This window comes from Cupressus sempervirens, chromosome 3 (genome assembly GCF_028749045.1).
Source record: "Cupressus sempervirens isolate cs-2001-9-10 chromosome 3, ASM2874904v1, whole genome shotgun sequence".
Taxonomy (NCBI): Eukaryota; Viridiplantae; Streptophyta; class Pinopsida; order Cupressales; family Cupressaceae; genus Cupressus; species Cupressus sempervirens.
In genome coordinates this window covers 552363503-552381940 of record NC_143120.1, presented here as the reverse complement: position 1 = coordinate 552381940, position 18438 = coordinate 552363503, and the positions used below count along the sequence as shown (strand labels likewise).

Sequence of the window (18438 nt, the reverse complement as noted above, 5' to 3'; positions counted from 1 at the left end):
CATATAAGTTCAAACACAGGATGAATACGGATGTCTTTGATGTATTGTGCATGAGGTTTGGAAATGGGCACCCACGATGAGGTGAGACGTGGTGGAGAGCTGTGAAACTACAGCGGTGAATGGTTTTGTCACTGTAAGAGGTGATTGGATTGGAGTTCCTGGTTACCCTCACCATGTACACCAATTCTTTTTGTGGGGGAGCTTTGGAAAACAAAGACCAAAGGAAGGTGGAGGCAAAGAAGTGTTGGGGGCTGATCAAAGACTATGTCCAAGATTGGGAGACGCTGTTGGTGTTCTGAAGGAGCAAATGGACAAGAACCTCCTTAAGTTCAAATTGGCAGACTTTTTTAGGCAGATTCCAGCACTGGGTCCTGGCAGAAATCCTGGTGCTCGTAGGGATGGGCGTGGGGGAAGGTGAAGTTTTCTCTGCGAGGGATTGATGGTAGCATTTTTCTATTGGGTGGTGATCAAGTTTTTTGCAGCGCGAGCAGTCTGTGGACAACATGGTGTTGTTCTTGCATCCAGGTGGCTCAAGGACGAATTTTTATTGTGCAGTTTTCTGCGATAATAAATTGTATATCTGTAGTGAATTTGTGTATAGGTTACTGATGAGGATGTAGTGTTTATGATGTGAATTGGGTTGGATTCGCCTTGGATGTTGAGGTCTGGAATTTTGTAGGATTTGAACAAAGGTGATGACAAGAGGTGTGTATGCGAAGGTATCTGGCAGGTTAGGTTGTGATCTGTTATTCTGCTCTGAACTTTGTATCTTCAACACTAATTATTTTAATAATAAATATAAACCAAATTTACCAACCAAAAAAATGAAAAAAAAAACTGAACTTGTAATTACACTGATAGGTCAGATTTATTTATATTTGGGCCATTCATATGCTTTTTATAAAAATCCTCTCAGGTGAATCAAATGCTTAACTGTAGCAAGGAAAAGTCCTACAATGATGGCATAGTGTAGAAAACAATGTAAGCGACAAATAATGGAGCCTGAAAATTCCATCATCTAGTTTAGACTTCTATACCAACAATAATATTGCCTGCCAACATCTCTTCAGGTAACACTTCAACAATAAAGAATATCGTTCTCTTTTTTGTGTTTAACATTGGTTCCACTACTTTTCAAGAAAACTTTTTAATTTCTGTTTTGTCCCAGTTCAGCACTTCATCATTCAATAACATGGTTACCTTTTCCTTCTCTCCTGGTAGGTTCCATTGTTGGTGACCTAGTTATGTATTCATTAGTTGTCAAAGATACCAAATTAATTATATTTATTTTCTTCATGTTTTTGTCCATATATTTTCAACTTTGAACCATTCAATGTGTATGCATTCCATCCAGCTCCATTTCCCACAACTTAAAAAGTTACTGTATCCTAAGTGGTCCAAGGCTGTGTAATGTTCCCATTTTTCGGCCCAAATTTCCAGAGAAGAAATAAAATATTAATCAAATTAAGTTGTTAAAACTAATATTTTCAAGCAGCTTTTATTTAATTCACTAATCATGAGTTTCATATTATATGACTTTAACTACCATCAAAAGTAACTTCTTATTTATGTATTTAAAAATTAGGCCTGTACGTCTGATTTTTCATTTAATGCAAGGGATATGCAAGGGAGCTACTCCCTAGGGTAGCAATTTTTCAAAAAAAAATTAACTTATTATGTTTATGAGCTTAAATTATATTCAAGAAAGTCAGTTTAGAAGCTAAATAATTTTCTTTCTAATAGTGGTTTTTATATTTGAAAATTTCAGAATGTTTCAGGAGGATTTAAAGAGGTTAAAACTTAAAAACTCAAAAAGAATATGATATTCTGAATTGTTGAGCTTGAAAAATCCCTATGTGAGGAGTCAGAATAATGGTTTCTGTGGATGAAAACCCACCTAATCTTTGGTCAATCCTTGATGATTCATACAGGACTCACAGGTAACACTGTAACAACCATCATCTTATCTTTTAGGTTCACTGTAACCTTTTCCAGGCCTTACCTAACAACTAACATACCATTGAGACAGTTACTACTTCACATTCATGAGAACATAGTTATAACAGTTATGTTCATGCAAAAGAGATTAATGGTTACAATCTGCTTAACTGAAATATCATAACTAACAATAGAAGGCAATATCAAATGAAACTAAATTGTTTTAAGTTTTGTAATGCCCTAAATTCCGAAACCAACTGATTTCAATCTGTAAAATCAACTGATTTCACTGATTTCCTAAAACATTTAAAAGGAATCTGATTTCTAAGCACAGAAGGAAATAACTGATTAAACGATATTAACCTTCTAACATTACTTCAACTTGAAATTGCAAATATCATAAATTAAAATACCCGTTACCAGAACATATTGAATGCTGATCATATCTTTGTCTTGTGTGAGCGTTAGCATCTGGATGAAAGGAGTTCTTTCAGCAGTTTAGGAAAGTTTGCCAAGAGTCCAAGTGTGCCATTGAAAAAGAGAAGTGAAGTATGAGATCTGACTGTAAACAACTTTGTCCTCTCCAATAGATCCTCAATTTAATTTCATTTGATTTGCCTTCAATTTTTAGTTATGATATTTCAGTTAAGCTGATTGTAACCGTTAATCTCTTTTGCATGAACATAACTGTTATAACTATGTTCTCATGAATGTGTAGTAATCGTCTCAATGGTTAGTTGTTAGCTAAAGCCCGGGAAAAGGGGTTGTCACATATGGTATTAGAGCTCTTGGCTTGAAACTGAACCTTGAGCCCAACACTGTTTCAAAAAAGCTGAAAATGTAATGTTGAATGAGACAGGATGAATATTTAATTTGCATAACTGAATACTTTACACTGTAAGTTGGAAAATCACACCAGAGATCATCCAGAATAGTCGAGAAGGGCTGAGATGATGGTGTGGTCCATATGAATTGGACAGATGGATAAATTTGCAAAATCATAAAGATGAATTAGAACTAAGGAAAGTAACATGATTGGTAAATTGAATGGTGGGTGATCGGGCACACAGTGTCCACTGGAAATCCCTAGCCATGGTAGGTTTAGTGGCAAGATTGTTGCTGGGATCACCAAAGGTCAGAGTGCTAACAGTTAGAAGATAGGTTGATGAAGGGTATCCACAGCCTCATTTGCTATGTAGTCAACACTCTTAACACCAGGATGCTCATGGGACAGGACCAGAATGATGCAAGTGCCTTATCCTAGGTCAGGAGGGCCGTTCTCTTAAGAGAATGAGTGCGGATTACACTACATCCAGATGCTGAGGCTTGCACATTACAAACCGTTTTCTATATCCCTTACTGCAGTGTTATCTAAACCTTGACCATGACTAGTTATTTCTTTCAGTTGCATCTTTTCAACATTATACTTCTGTACATATGAAAAGATAGCTAAGATTTTGTTATCCATTTTTAGACTTGAACTGGAAAAAAAATTGTGAACCATGATTTTGAGAATTCTTTTATCTTGAAAGTGATAATCTTTTCTAATGTTGATTAAATGACGAGAAGGCCATAAATTGCATTTTGTGCTCCAATAAGCACACTTGCATAACTAAAACTACCAATGCTTATTTGTAGACGTAACTTTTGTTTAACTTGAGTTTTTCCTTGAAACATTATGGCAACAAGTAGGACATGAGAACCTAGGCCACATCAATGGGAAAAGTGGATCCCCAAATCTTTACAGGCGATTGGCGAGCATGTCTAGATGATACAGCTGATAAGAACCATAAGTAAATTTGTTTCAGATTCTTATGATCAATTTATGACCCAAGCATGGATTGAGCTAAGAAATTTCAGCATAAGAGGTAATGATTTTCAGCATGGAACTTGTTTGAATAGGTTACGAAGAACTTACAATATTTTACTTGCATCTAAATATTTGAACTTGTTATAAAAACTAAATTAGTGTGCACATAGGTGCATAGATTTGAAATGTCTTCTACAAAACAAACAATGCTGGACAAGATATATGATATGAGTTGATGCTATGAGAAACATATTATGAACTTGATTATGGATAAGTGAGAGGATCTCTATAGGTAGAGTCCCATGAAAATGTAAAAGTTTATGCTTAGATCGAACTCAAGATCCTGGCCATAATTGGAATGATGCGAATAGAACATACAAGTATTTGGGCCACATCCCATCTCAAGAATTGTGTGTGGGTGTTAGTCCAAGGGCTTAGGAGACTGGGATACAAATAGTGGTACCTTGTTTACCCTAACCTCAATGATCTTGATTGGACGTATGATGATCTTTCATAGCGTATTATGATTATACCTTTGACAAATTGTTATAGATGTATAATACACCCACGGTATTCATTTTATAAGGTAATGAAATATCAAGACATATTGAGTTGTTTTATATTGTCTTACAGAAGAAATATATTTCTATCAAAAAATGATTATTCTAATGAAATATTGTTGTGATAAGATGGGCATGAAGGCCCGTGTTACATAAACGGAAATATGGATCCACTAACCATTTCAGGTGATCTGTAAGCTTACAAGGATGAGTTACTCACTCAATATGTATGAGTGATTTAAATTCTTTGATCAAGTTATGATATAGAGCATATTAGTTGAGGAATTACAAATTTTTGAACGATTGTCTTACTCTTGATTATTGAACATTGAAAATTCTCTTATACGAGATAACAGAATGAGAATTGAACTAAAAATATTGTAAGTGTCTACATGAGTATGACAAGAATATAGAATAGAATATCCTAAAAATATGATCAATTTAAAGTGATGCTGAAGTGGGCACAAGTACGGTAAAGTAAACATAGGTGACTGTGTGATTCATTTTTTATTTTATGATATCATGTAAGCATTTTTCGAAAAGCATTTAGATAATGGAATGATAGACCTTTGATTTTGATCATGGCCTAGATTTCGATTCAAATTCCAAAAGAGATGATTTCATGGTGCTATATACATTACGGTGTAATTGGTAAAATACTTGCTTATTATTAACAGAGACTGAGAGGTCAATATATACAAAAGAATTGAACGATGTTAGGAAACAATCATAAAGAATAGAAACATTCTATTTTATCTAAAAGAAAGCTAAAGAAAGCTAATAGACAACTACAAACTAACTAATATTAGAAACATTCTAATATTTACAATAGATTACAAATAGATAACCATTAACTAATAATAGAAGCTATTTATTATCATAATACCCTCCCTTAATGGTTAATCTATCTGCAACACCAAGCTATCCTCTGATTTTGACAAACTTGTCAAGACCAAGAGGCTTGGTGAGAATGTTTATAGTCTGATCCATTGTAGGAACATACTGCAAGTCTATTGTCTCGTCTTCAACTAGTTGTTGCATGTAGTGACAATGAACATCCACATGCTTGGTTCGTTCATTGAAGACTGGATTTCGTGCTAATTTGATAACGTCTTCATTATAAACAAACAAAGTGGTTGGTCTTGTTGGTGACATCTACATATCCCCAAGCATCCAACGAAGCCAAACAACTTCACAACCTCCTTCAACTATCCCTCTGTAGTCAACCTCTATGGAGGAGAAAGAAACTGCCTGTTGCTTCTTACTAGACCATGTGACGGCATTGGATCCCAAACTGAACACATCCAGAAGTTGACTTTTTATCATCAACAGAGCTTGCCCAATCTAAATCTGTGAACCCACTAAGTCTAGGATTAGAACTTCAAGAGTCAAGAAGCCCATAATCTGTAGTGCCCTTCACATAACGAAGCACACGCTTTGTTGTCATCCAATGATCATCTTTGGGAGTTGTCATAAAGCGTGAGATATAACTAACTACGAAGCTAATATCAGGCCTAGTAGCAGAGCGGTAGATGAGGCTATCTAAAAGTTGCCTATATGTATCATCATCAGGAGGAGAATCAGACTTGACTGACAACTTGAGACCTTTCTCCATGGGTGTAGATGCAGGCTTGCAATCCTGCATGCGGAATTTATCTAACAGGGCCTTGGCATATTTGGACTGAGAGATGAATATACTAGAAGACTATTGCCAAACCTCAACAGCTAGGCAACCCAAGGTCAGTCATATCAAAAGACTGGCATAAATTATGTTTAATTCCCTGAATCAAAGATGTCAAACTACCAGTGATGATCAAATCATCAACATAAATCACTAGAAGGATGATGTCACTGTCAGTAATTTAGATGTACAAATTTGAGTCTAAAGAACTCCTTTGGAAGCCTTGATCACTGAGGTACTTATCAATTTTCATCTACTATGCCCTAGGGGCCTGCTTTAAGCCATAGAGAGCTTTCGCTAATCTAAGAATCTGATGTTCTTTACCAGCAACCTTGAAACCAGGGGGTTACGTCAAATAGACCTCTTTGTGGAGATAACCATTTAGGAAAGCACTCTTGGCGTCCATCTAATGGACCTTCTAGCCAAACTGTGTTGCCATGGCTAGGACTAATCTTAGTGTGCTCATCTTTGCAGTAGGAGCAAAGGTCTCCTAATAATCAATGCCTTGATGCTAAGAAAAGCCCTTTGCAACTAAACGAAATTTTTACTTATCCAAAGTACCATCAAATTTGTATTTGATTTTGTAAACCTAGTTGCAACCAATGGGTTTCTTCCATGGTGGAAGATCGGAAAAGACCCAGGTGTTATTCTTCAGCAGGCTCTGGAGTTCAGATGTCATGGTTGTTCCCACTCTGGAATTCCTTTAGCCTCAGAATATGTTTGAGGTTCAAACCAGTGTTTCGGGACTCTGCAAGTCCGAGGTAGAGGCGGCCTTTCCGAGGCAAATGGTCTCTGGACTCAAACTCAACCAAGTCCTGGCAGAGTCCAACTCGCCGAGTCCCGAGCCCAAGACTCTCCGAAAAAAATAAATAAATAAATTATTTAAATTATTATCTTTTAAAAGATAGAGATTTCTAGAAGGTGTCTTTTTTTCAGTATATATTAATTTTGAAAATGATCTTGTGGTATGTCAAGAATTTATTAAGGATTGAATCTTGAATCTTAAATCTTCATATTTATGTCTGAAAATCTTGAATATTATGGGAAATTTAATGTTTAAATCTTCAGATGTCATTAACCAGGTCATAGCAAATTACACAGCCAAATAGCCCTGCATCTCAAAATGAAGGATAGTTACTCAAATTGAAGGCTCACTGCCAATATTGGTTACTATCTCGGTTTCATTATGAAGAAGTCACTTTCAGCATTATAGAGTTCAGGAATGTTGTATAGATTTTTTCAGATTTACATATATTTGTGTTAGAATTCTATAATAATGCATATTGAGTTTTTCTTTTTTCTTTTTTCTTTTTAGACTGACGTGTTCATGAATGTTAGAACTCTCTAGTGTTGTACATAAAGTTCTAAACTTTCAAACTTACGTGTATATGTGTTGCTGGCTATGTCCTTGATCATTTTCTTGACAAAAATTTGTAAGCCAACTATAATTGTTATTAAAAGACCTTTACTGTTAAAGGTTGTGTTTCACCAAGCAAATTGATAGACATACTTGAGAGCCCTATTGTTGTCTACAATGCGCACATAAGCTGTAACAAACATATTTCTCAATATCTGAGTCTTCCATGACTTATCTTAGGCGTATTCATAGGAGGGCATAGGCTACTATAAACCTTAGTCTTCCATACTCTAGCTGATATATATATATATATATATATATATATATATATATATATATATATATATATTCAAATTTTGATTCCATGGATTTCATATATTGTAGACATGACAATGACACTATGCTTAACTTTATATTATGTTATTCAATTTTTTTCCTTCAGAAATTTGTTGTTATACTTACATGATCTATACAAAATTGTGTATGAGTGTTAAGTAGCTTCTATTTATCTCAATTATTGTGTATTTGATGCTAATTGACTAAATGATGCATGAAAAAATCTTTAAATCCTTAAAAATCTTTGAATTTCATGGGTTTTTCGATTTTCCGAGTCCTTGCCAAGTCCGAGTCCAAGTCAGATTTTGACTTTCCGAGTCAGAGGCGAGTCCAAGTGTCGTAACTATGGTTTAAACACACTATGAATGTTGGCCATGAGAGAAAAGTTAACAGACTCTATAGGTTTGCTCTTTTTTTGAGTAGTTCTCCCATCAATGAACTCATCATCACAAAGATCAACAAGTGTCTTAGCCCACCACTTATGACAGAAAGGAGAATGACCAACATTAGTATCAGGAGATGCTCTATGATCAGGTTCCTCATTTAAAGAATCTAGATCAAACTTAGGTGAAGCATCTACAAATTTGGGTGATCCTATAGGAGAAGCTAGAGGTGTCTATACAATGATCACTGGTATAACTCGAGCCGCAGGAGCTAATGGATCCCTCCCATCAGGTGGACCTAATGGAAACCTAACTCCCAAATCATGTGCCTTCATAGTCTACTGGATTAGGAACAAGAGAAACATGTATGAATGATCCTCACTGCTCATCAACGACTACATCACGACTATACATGAGACAAAATGTCTCAGTGTCAATCAGGCAGTAGGCTTTGTGAAGACTACTATATCCAACAAGCATGAGTTTGACTCTTGGAATCCAACGTGGTGTAGGATGCATTAGGGATCCAAACAAAAGCAAGAGAGCCAAAAACCTTTAGGTGACTGATTTTGGGCTTCCAACCTAACCAGGCCTCTTTCGGAGCCTTACCTTTGACCGCCACTATGGGTGACCAATTCAAAGATAAACTGCAGTGTTAACTGCTTCTGCCCAGAACTTCTTCGAAACATGTATATGTTCGAGCATGGATTGAGCCATCTCGGTGATTGTTCTGTTCCGACATTCAACTACACTGTTATGTTGTGGTGTGTGGTTAATTGGCATTTGATCCCATGAGTATCCAAGAAGCTAAAGAATGCATTAGAACAAAATTCCCCCCATTGTTTGATCTAAGAGTAATAATCGATTTCCTAAACTAAAGGTTTAAACTTCTGAAATATAGGAAATGCATCTAATTTCTTTTTAAGAAAATGTACCCACATTTTTCTACTGAAATCATCGACAAACAACAGAAAATACCTAGACCCAAGAACAGAAAGAGTGGCCATAGGGCCGCAAATATTGGCATGAACAAGTTGAAGTACCTGAGAAGCTTGCCATGACCACTGGTGAAAGGTGTGTGATGTTGCTTCCCAGCTTGGCATGCATCACAAACTCTAAGCTGCTGAGTCTGACTCTCTGGCGAACCGAGGACAAGTTCTTCCTGAGCAAGCTAGAAGAGATAATGCACATTTAACCCATACCGTTGATGCCAAAATGTGCTAATAGAAGACCGTCGAGTAGCCATAGCTAAGTCTTGAGATCACTAGAATCAATAAGTCGAAAAAGACCATGATCCTCAAGACCCACTGCAACAATAGACAGAGTTTCCCTATTAGTGATGGTACATTAATGTGAACTGAAGGTGACATCCAACTATGGAGAATGTCGCAACAACTGACTGACTAAGAGAATATTTAGTTCCATCCCTAGAACGTAGTACACATCTAGCAACATGAGATTCTTCCCAACAAACTAAATCTGAATGTTGCCTTTGCCGACAACGGTGTACTCTTCCTCGCCACCAAAAATAGCAAAATTTGAGTAAGGGTGGTAGTCAATGAACCACTCTCGGTAGTGGGTGAAACGATGAGAGGCACCTGAATCAATATACCAGCCAGAGGACTTCACAGATCTGCAGATCTTTTAGCCATGGAGGCGTAAAAGGCATATTTCGTCTGCTCTGTGTGATCTACACTATTTGCTTTGGGCTACAAACCTAATTAAGGTTGGTAGTAAGTGAACCACTCTTGGTAGTGGATGAAATAATGAGAGGCACCGAATCAATATACCAGGCAAATGACTTCACAAGATCTGCAGGTCTTTTAGCCATGAATGCGTAAAAGATAGATTATGTTTGCTCTATGTGCTTTGCACTACTCGCTTTGGGTTGCAAACTTGATTGAGTAAGGCTAGTAGTCAATGAACCACTCTCAACAGTGGGTGAAATGACGAAAGGCACCTAAGTTAATATACCAGGCAGACGACTTCACAAAATTTGCAGGTCTTTGAACCATGAAGGGGTGTAAAAGGCAGATTCTGTCTGCTCAATGTGCTCTGCACTTTTCGTTTTGGGCTACAAACCTAATTGCTTAAATTCGGCAACTAAGCATTTCCAACATTCAAGCTTCATGTGACCAAACTTATGGCAATAGTTGCATTGCGTGTTCTTCTTCCGAGAGCCTTTGGAAGCTAGAGCAGAGGACCTCTGCTGAGAATGAATCTTGCCTTTATCCTTCTGAAAGGATTTAGCAGCAAAGGCTTTCTCTGTGGAGGTGGAGGTAGAGTTGCTACCTAACTATTATTTCCATCGATCTTGCTGAAGCAGAAGTGTGCAAAGATCTGTGAACTTCAAATCAACACCAAAAAAAGTGATGTTGAGAATCTTGATAAAATGCTCATAAGACTTGGGTAAACTCCTGAGAAGTGATGACCACAATGTCATCTTCCTCCATCTTGCAACCAATGGCAAGCAATTGGTCACAGATTTCCTGAATCCTATTCAGGTGAGCCCGAAGCAAGGTTCCCTCATCCATGATAATAGAAAACAAAGTGCTCTTCAAAAAGAGAGCTCTACTTTTGTCATTAGTCTCATGAAGATTCTTGAGATGCGCCCCATATCTGGGCAGTTGTCTTGTCGATTGGAATTTGAGAGTTGATCATCAGTACAGATAATTGAGAAGCATCACTGCCTTCCGATTATTCAGATCCCATGTATCCTGATCAATACTAGGGGCAGTCGGATGTTGTGTAACACCCAAAACAATCTGATTAGTATTTCGATATTCAAAAATTGCTACTATCTGCTGCTTCCAAGTGCTATAATTCCGACATTGAATTTTGAATTGCTCTCAACCAAAATATTAGTCAAAGATGCCATAGCACATTTTTCAAAAAAGTGTGAAAATCTATGAATGCTAATACTTTGAGGCAAAAAAAAGAAAGACCTACAAAAATTGAAGGGGTACCCAAAAGAGAGCTCAAAAAATCCAGAAATAATATGTTGTCAGTTTTCGGATCCGCTAGCTCAAAAACTGAGGCACAAAAATCAAGGCACCTAGAAAAATGCAACGACAGCCTAGTTGAGCTCTCAAAAAACCCACCAAGACTATAATTAGAAATAAAATTCAAGCCCAAAAACTAGGGTTTTCGAACAAAAAACCCTAGCCAACCAACAAAGGCGGAATTAGGCCCAAAAAAATTGCAGAATTTGGGTCGAAAAATGGCGGATTCAACAAGAGACCAGTGCTAGAAGGAGTTTGCAACAATATGGAGAGGAAAGACGACAAAAGATACATGAGTTTGTTGTTTCAAAGGTCACGTGAACAAAGGAAAAGGAGGAACCGATTTTTCCAGTTGCGGGATGACAAAAAAAGACCATGAAAAATGCGTTGAACAGAGCAGAAGACGTGATTTTACAATCACAAGCATGCAAAAACAGCCATAAAAATCGACCTTTGCTGTGTATAGGCATGAGTTTTAACAAAAAGTCCAGACAAACCCTAGTTTGAACCAAATATCTAAGACAAATAATTTCAAAAATAGCTTCTAATAATTTCGCAAAAGAAATTATTATTTAAAAAAAAAAATTAAAAATCTTGCTTTGATACCATATTACAATGTAATTGGTAAAATACTTGCTTATTATTAACAAAGACCGAGAGGTCAATATATACAAAAGAATTGAACGATGTTTTCTTAGGAAATGATTGTAAAGAATAGAAACATTCTATTCTAGCTAAAAGAAAGCTAAAGAAAGCTAACTAGATAACTACAGACTAACTATATTAGAAACATTCTAATATTTACATTAGATTACAAATAGATAACCATAAACTAATAATAAATGCTATCTATTATAATAATATATATCTTATATTTGAAATATCCTTTTAGTGTTCAAAAAAATTGCAGAGTTCATCGAGGACAATGAAACACAAGGGGGAGGTTATGTTACATCCCAATTTTTGGCTCGATTTTAAAATGTTCATATAGCCATTGAGGTTTCATGTGAAGTCAGTTGACAAGTAAAAGCTATGATCATGTGAAATGGTAAGATGGCTAATCGTTATAATTTCATATGAAGATGACATATTGGTTAATTGTTATGATGCTATTATATCGTTATTTTGAAAATCTTGGAAAGTGGGTTATTCATCATGGGAAATGAAATGGTGGTTAGCCATTATGATGGTTTATGAATAATAACTTACTATGGTAATTGTGACTATACTAAGGAATATGATATAATCTTGGAGAATTTCTTTACTGCAGAAGCACATTGAAGGGGAATTTCTTTACTGCAGAAGCACGTTGAAGGGGGCAAGCATTGCTAGGAAGGAACTGGGCACAGGGGCCACCACCATTACTGGGCAAATAGGTATGAGTTGTGAACCACTATGGCTATGGGAAAATGGCTAGACAAGCAAGGGTGTATGTTGGACGACCATGAGCTACCAGTTGGTCTATAAAACAAGAAAAACATTAAACATTTAAATAACACAAAATTGTTACCTTTTTATATTTGAGATCGCTAAGTGGTCGTTTTGAAAAAATCTCGTGAGCCTAAAATATCATCTTGGCCTCTGAAATTGGATTTTTGTGTTTTTATCCAGTTTTTTAGAAAGTTGTTTTTGTAATAAATCCAAAATCATATTTTTGATTTCGTAGATTAGTTGGCAATTCATCTTGCCTTAGTTGGGGGGCTTTTCTTAGGAAAAATCAGGATTCATAGGATGGGTTTTGAAAATTACCAAAACTACAAAAATCTGCTTTTCCCAAAAATCTGTCAAATATGCTAATTTTCAAAATTGTAATAAGTAGTTGTTTTTCTTTCGTTGTAGGGGAAAGTAGAGTTGGAAAAGTTTAATGAAGAATCTGGCATTCTGAAACTTCTGTGTTGTGTAATTTTCTGAGATATTGTTTTGAAGGGTTTGGGCTACATCATTTGGTATTAGAGTAGGAAGATGGTTGGGGGAGGAAGAGGAGGTGTCACTCCAATGCAAAGATTTATGCTGGATATGCAGAGGCAAATTGAATAGCTGAATGAGCGAATGGATAATCAAGGAATACCAGTAGTAAGGAGAGAACGAATTAGATGAAGAGGGAAACCGAAGAGGTGCTAATCAAAGTGAAGAAAATGAAGAACACTTGGAAGAGTTGAGCTATGAAGATGGAGTGCTTCGGGCTTAAGAAAGTAAAAATGAAGGGATCAAGATCAAAATTTCAGACTATGCTAGTAGTCTTAAGCCAAAATAGTTGATAGACTGGTTAAATGAGATGGGGAATTTTTTTCAATGGAAGCCTATGGTGGAGGAAAAGAAGATGAAGTTTGAATGCACAAAATTAAAAGGACATGCAATGATATGGTGGGATCACCTCTAGAAGGAACGAACCAAAAAACAAAAGGAGAAGATCAAAACGTGGAGCAAGATGGAGAAAAAGCTTCGGGAAAAGTTCTTACCCTTGGATTACTCACAAGCCCTCTTTCGTAAGTTCCGTAATTTGAAGCAAAATTTGTCTCCTGCACACGAGTACACAAATGAGTTCTATAAGTTATCTATGAGAATAGAGCATCAAGAAAATGATGAGTAGACGGTTGCTAGATACATAAATGGCCTAAAATTTTCTATCCAAGATGAACTAAGCATGCATCGTGTTAATAGTATGGAGGAAGCCTATCAATTAGCTGTAAAGCTTGAAGAAAAGCAGAATAGGCAATATATCCAGAGGAATAGAGGTGGTCGAAGGGGTACCTCAACTCTATTTCAGGGAGGTTCTAATAATGGTTGAGAGTCTCTTCAAGGATTTGAAAAAAATTTAGACACTGGGCAAGATCCTCCAAATCAAGAAAGAGGAAGGGTGTTTCAGAGAGGTCAAGGCTATGGAAGCGAAAGAGGTTGGAAAAACCAGATAAGGCCTCTCACTTGTTTTAGGTGTGGAGAAGGACATAGGGCCTTCAAGTGTTCCAATTTTAACATGCAAGATAGAAATCAAGAAGGGCCATCCAGAGTGAACCTAGCCTAGGCTGACAATGACGGATCTAAACAAGAAGTGTCTCTGGATATCGGAGAAAGACTCATGATGAGGAGGACAATGATTGTTCCAGCCAAGGAGGATGTAGAGGAGAGAGGCATTGATGATTCATGGTTTAGAACCAACATATTTCGGACAAGGTGTATCTCAAGAGGAAAGGTATGTTAAGTAATTATTGATGAAGGCAATTGTGAGAATATGGTTTCTAAAGAAATGGCGGAGAAACTAAATCTCCAGTGTGAAAAGCACTCTCATCCTTATCAGATTGCATGGTTTAAAAAAGCAAGTGAAGTCACAATAGATAAAAGGTGTCTTGTTAAATTTTCCATAGGAAAGGTCTACAAGGATGAGCTATGGTGTGATGTGATTCCAATGGACGCATGCCATGTCCTCTTGGGTTGTCCCTAGCAGTATGACAAAAAGGTTATTCATAATGGGGAAAATAATATTTACACCTTCTAGAAGGATGGATCTAAGGTAATCTTATTACCTCTCAGGGGTGATGGAAAAATTGAGAGTATGCTATTTGAAAAAGAACTTGTCAAGGAGATGAAAGGTGTTGTTATGCATTGGTAGTACAAAAGGGGAAAGAGGAAGACTTAACTATACCACTAGAAGTAGCTGCGGTGTTGGAAGAATATTCAGATGTTATTCCAGAGGAGCTACCTAGTGGACTTCCCCTAAAACGAGATATCCAACATCCTATTGATCTTATTCCAAGAGCAAGTCTTCCTAATCAAACAGTATACAGAATGAGTCTAACATAGCATGCTAAATGGGACAAACAGGTCACTGAGCTCATACAAAAAAGTTTAGTACAGGAAAGCATGAGCCCCTGTGTTGTCCCAGCATTATTAACCCCAAAGAAAGATGGAACGTGGAGGATGTGCACAAATAGTCGAGCCATCAATAGAATAACCATCAAGTTTCGTTTTCCTATCCCACGTTTGGATGACATGATGGATGTTCTTGTTGGAGCAACATATTTCTCTAAGATTGATCTACGAAGTGGGTACCACCAAATCCACATCTGAGAGGTGGATGAGTAGAAAACTACTTTCAAAACTAGGGATGGTTTGTATGAATGGAAGGTTATGCCTTTTGGTTTATCCAACTGTCGCACCTAGTACTTTTATGAGACTCGTGAACATTATGTTGCATTCCTACATTGGTAAGTTTGTAGTAGTTTATTTTGATGATATAATGATTTTTAGTAAGAGAAGGGAAGAACAGCTACAACACCTAAGGATCATATTGGGGGTATTGAGAAGAGAGGAACACTATAATAATTTGAAGAAGTGTAGGTTCATGCAAGCAAGTTTGGTTTCTCCAAGGTTCGTCATTTCTACAGATGGTGTCAAGATGGATCCAGAGAAAGTTTGAGCCACTCTTGAATGGCATAGTCCACATAGTATCACCGAGGTGATTAGTTTTCATGGCTTGGCTACTTTCTATAGAAAGTTCATTCGTAATTTCAGCAGCATTGTAGCACCTATGACAGACTGCACTAAGGGTCGAGAGTTTTCATGGACCAAAGAGGCTGAAAAGAATTTTCAATACTTAAAGGTGGTCACTAAAGCTCCAATACTAGCCCTACCAGATTTTGATAAAGTGTTTGAAGTGCATTGTGATGCCTCACGTGTGGGCATGAAAAATTGAATAATGTGCAAAAGAAATATTCTACATATGATATAGAATTCCATGCAATTGTACAAGCTTTGAGACACTGGAAGCATTATCTAGTAGCCAAAGAATTTGTATTGTTTACAGACCATATTGCTCTGAAATACTTGACCACACAAAAGAAATTGAACGCTAGACATGCAAAATGGGTCTCTTTCCTACAGAGGTTTACTTTTGCTCTGATAAATCAAGGAAACAGAATCAAGTTGCAAATGACTGGAGCAGGCAATTGTTCTTCTGACCATCATGGAAACAGAAGTGGTTGGCTTTGATGCAATCAAAGACTTGTATGAATCTAATAGTGACTTTTGGGAAGTTGTTGATCAATTGAAGAATCTAGTACCTAGGCATGCAAAACTATTCAAGGTGAGTATCTTATGCAAGATGGTTATTTATTCAAGGGGAGGCAGTTGTGTGTTCCTGTAGGCTCAATGCGAGAAAATATTATTAGAGAATTTCATAGCAGTGGTATAGCTAGGCATTTTGGGAAGGATAAAACAATAGCTTTGGTAGCAGATAAGTACTACTGGCCAAAGATGAAGCGAGATATCATCAGGTCTGTGGAAAGGTGTCGAATTTGTCAAGTGGACAAGTGGTACTCCCAGAACACCGGATTGTACATGCCATTACCAGTACCAATAGGACTGTGGAAAAAATTGAGTATGGATTTTGTATTGGAACTGCCACCTACACAATGAGGTAATGACTCTATCTTTGTAGTTGTGAACAGATTCTCAAAAATAGCTCATTTCATTGCTTGTAAGAAAACTAGTGATGACACTAGGGCAGCTCAGTTAATTCTTTTTTGAAATAGTTAGATTGCATGGGGTTCCAAAAACAATCACCTCTAATCGAGATACTAAGTTCTTGAGTCATTTCTGGAGGACCTTATGGAAGAAGATGGGGGCATAGTTACAGTTCAATAGTGCTTATCATCCACAAATTGATGGACAAACAGAAGTTGTCAATCATAGTTTGGGTAATTTGTTGTGATGTATTGTTGGAGAGAAGCCCAAACAATGGGATTTGGCATTGCCCTAGGCAAAATTTGCTTATAATAGCTCAGTGATCAGGTCAACTTGTAAGTCACCATTTCAAGTTGTTTATGGTCGTAATCAATTTGGTGTAACTTCCCTTGGGCGATAGAGACAGTGATGATGGAGAAGCCCTTGTAGAGCAGCTCTACCAGTTGTAGGAAGATGTGAGACAGAAGTTAAAGGACAGCAATGAGCGGTACAAAGCTTCCACAGATGCTATTAGAAGGTATTAGGTTTTCAGTGCAGGTGATCTAGTGATGGTTTATCTCAGAAAGGAGAGGTTTCCTACCGGGACTTATCATAATTGAAATATAAGAAAATTGATCCCTGCAAGATTCTGAAGAAGATTAATGATAATGCTTATGAGGTAGGGCTCCCCAATGGTTTTGATATATCTCCTGTGTTTAATATTTCTGATTTATATACTTTCCATGGTGATGATGCCTCTATTGAAAATGAGGATGCAGTAGACTGGACACACACTATCCCCATCAAGAAAAGGTTTCAGGTTGCACAGATTCTAGACAAGAAGACTGTTCAGACTCACCAGGGTGACTACAATAGATATCTCGTGCAGTGGGAAGGGTTGGCACCAACAGATAGCACTTGGATTACAAAATGGGATTTGCAAAAGCTAGATGAGCCTAAATGGAAGCAATTTGAGAACCGGACTTGTAGGAGTTCCGTTCTTTTCAAGTAGGGGAGAATGATGCAGGAGCATCCGAGGATCAAGGCTATTGACTCAGATGTGAGTTTTGGTAGATATTTACTTCCGAGGGTCATAAATTTTCACTCGGGTGTGGTTTTTGGCTGAAATTTTACAGGCAGTTGCGTAAGGAGTTATTTGGATTGCCGATTGAACTCAGCTCAATTGGTGGCCATTTCAACATTTTTCGGGAGCCTGAAATATCATCTTGGCCTTCGAAATTGAATTTGTGTTTTTATCTAGTTTTTTAAGAAAGTTGTTTTTGTAATAAATCTGAAATCGTATTTTTGATTTCATAAATTAGTTGGCAATTTATCTTGCCTTAGTTGGGGGCTTTTCTTGGGAAAAATCAGGATTCGTAGGATGGGTTTTGAAAATTACCAAAAATGGAAAAATCTGTTTTTCCTGAAAATCTGCAAAATATGGTAATTTTCGAAATTGTAATAAGTAGTTGTTTTTCTTTCGTTGTAGGGGAGAGTAGAGTTGGAAAAGTTTAATGAAGAATCTAGCATTCTAAAACTTTTTTGTTGTGCAATTTTCTGAGATATTGTTTTGAAGGGTTTGGGCTACATCAATGATTAATTGAGTAAAACGCCAAGATAATATGGAAGTTTGGATGATACGATACTCTGCTGCCACTCTGTATTTGCTGCAGCAAATCAATCAGCACATGCAATAAGACCATTCTAGAAAGTAGTAGGGGGCTCATCATTCCAGACCTAGTGTGCACCGCTGTTTCTATCTGAAGCCTTACTTGTGTCATTGCTAGCATATGAAGTTTTGAGTATATATTATTTTGTAACAGTAATATTGAATATACTATAATAAGCCAAAAAAATTGTTGATTATATTATGCAACAGTTGATTGGAGATGTTATCAATGATACATTTAAAAATGATTAAGAAGAGTATAG

The 18438-nt window shown here is 36.9% G+C and overlaps 1 protein-coding gene across 2 annotated transcripts in view; it reads right to left on the bottom strand.

The window, feature by feature from the left end:
* Window positions 1–18438, bottom strand: part of LOC149567614 (uncharacterized) — a 131846-nt gene that overhangs the window by 2131 nt on the left and 111277 nt on the right. Inside the window, exon 7 of one of the 2 annotated variants that reach the window (XM_089820861.1) lies at window positions 13527–13586. The exons of the other annotated variant lie outside the window; for it this stretch is intronic. Within the exon in view, the coding sequence (XP_089676987.1) occupies window positions 13527–13586 (60 nt within the window). The remainder of the gene's footprint in view (window positions 1–13526; window positions 13587–18438) is intronic. 2 annotated transcript variants of the gene reach the window in all.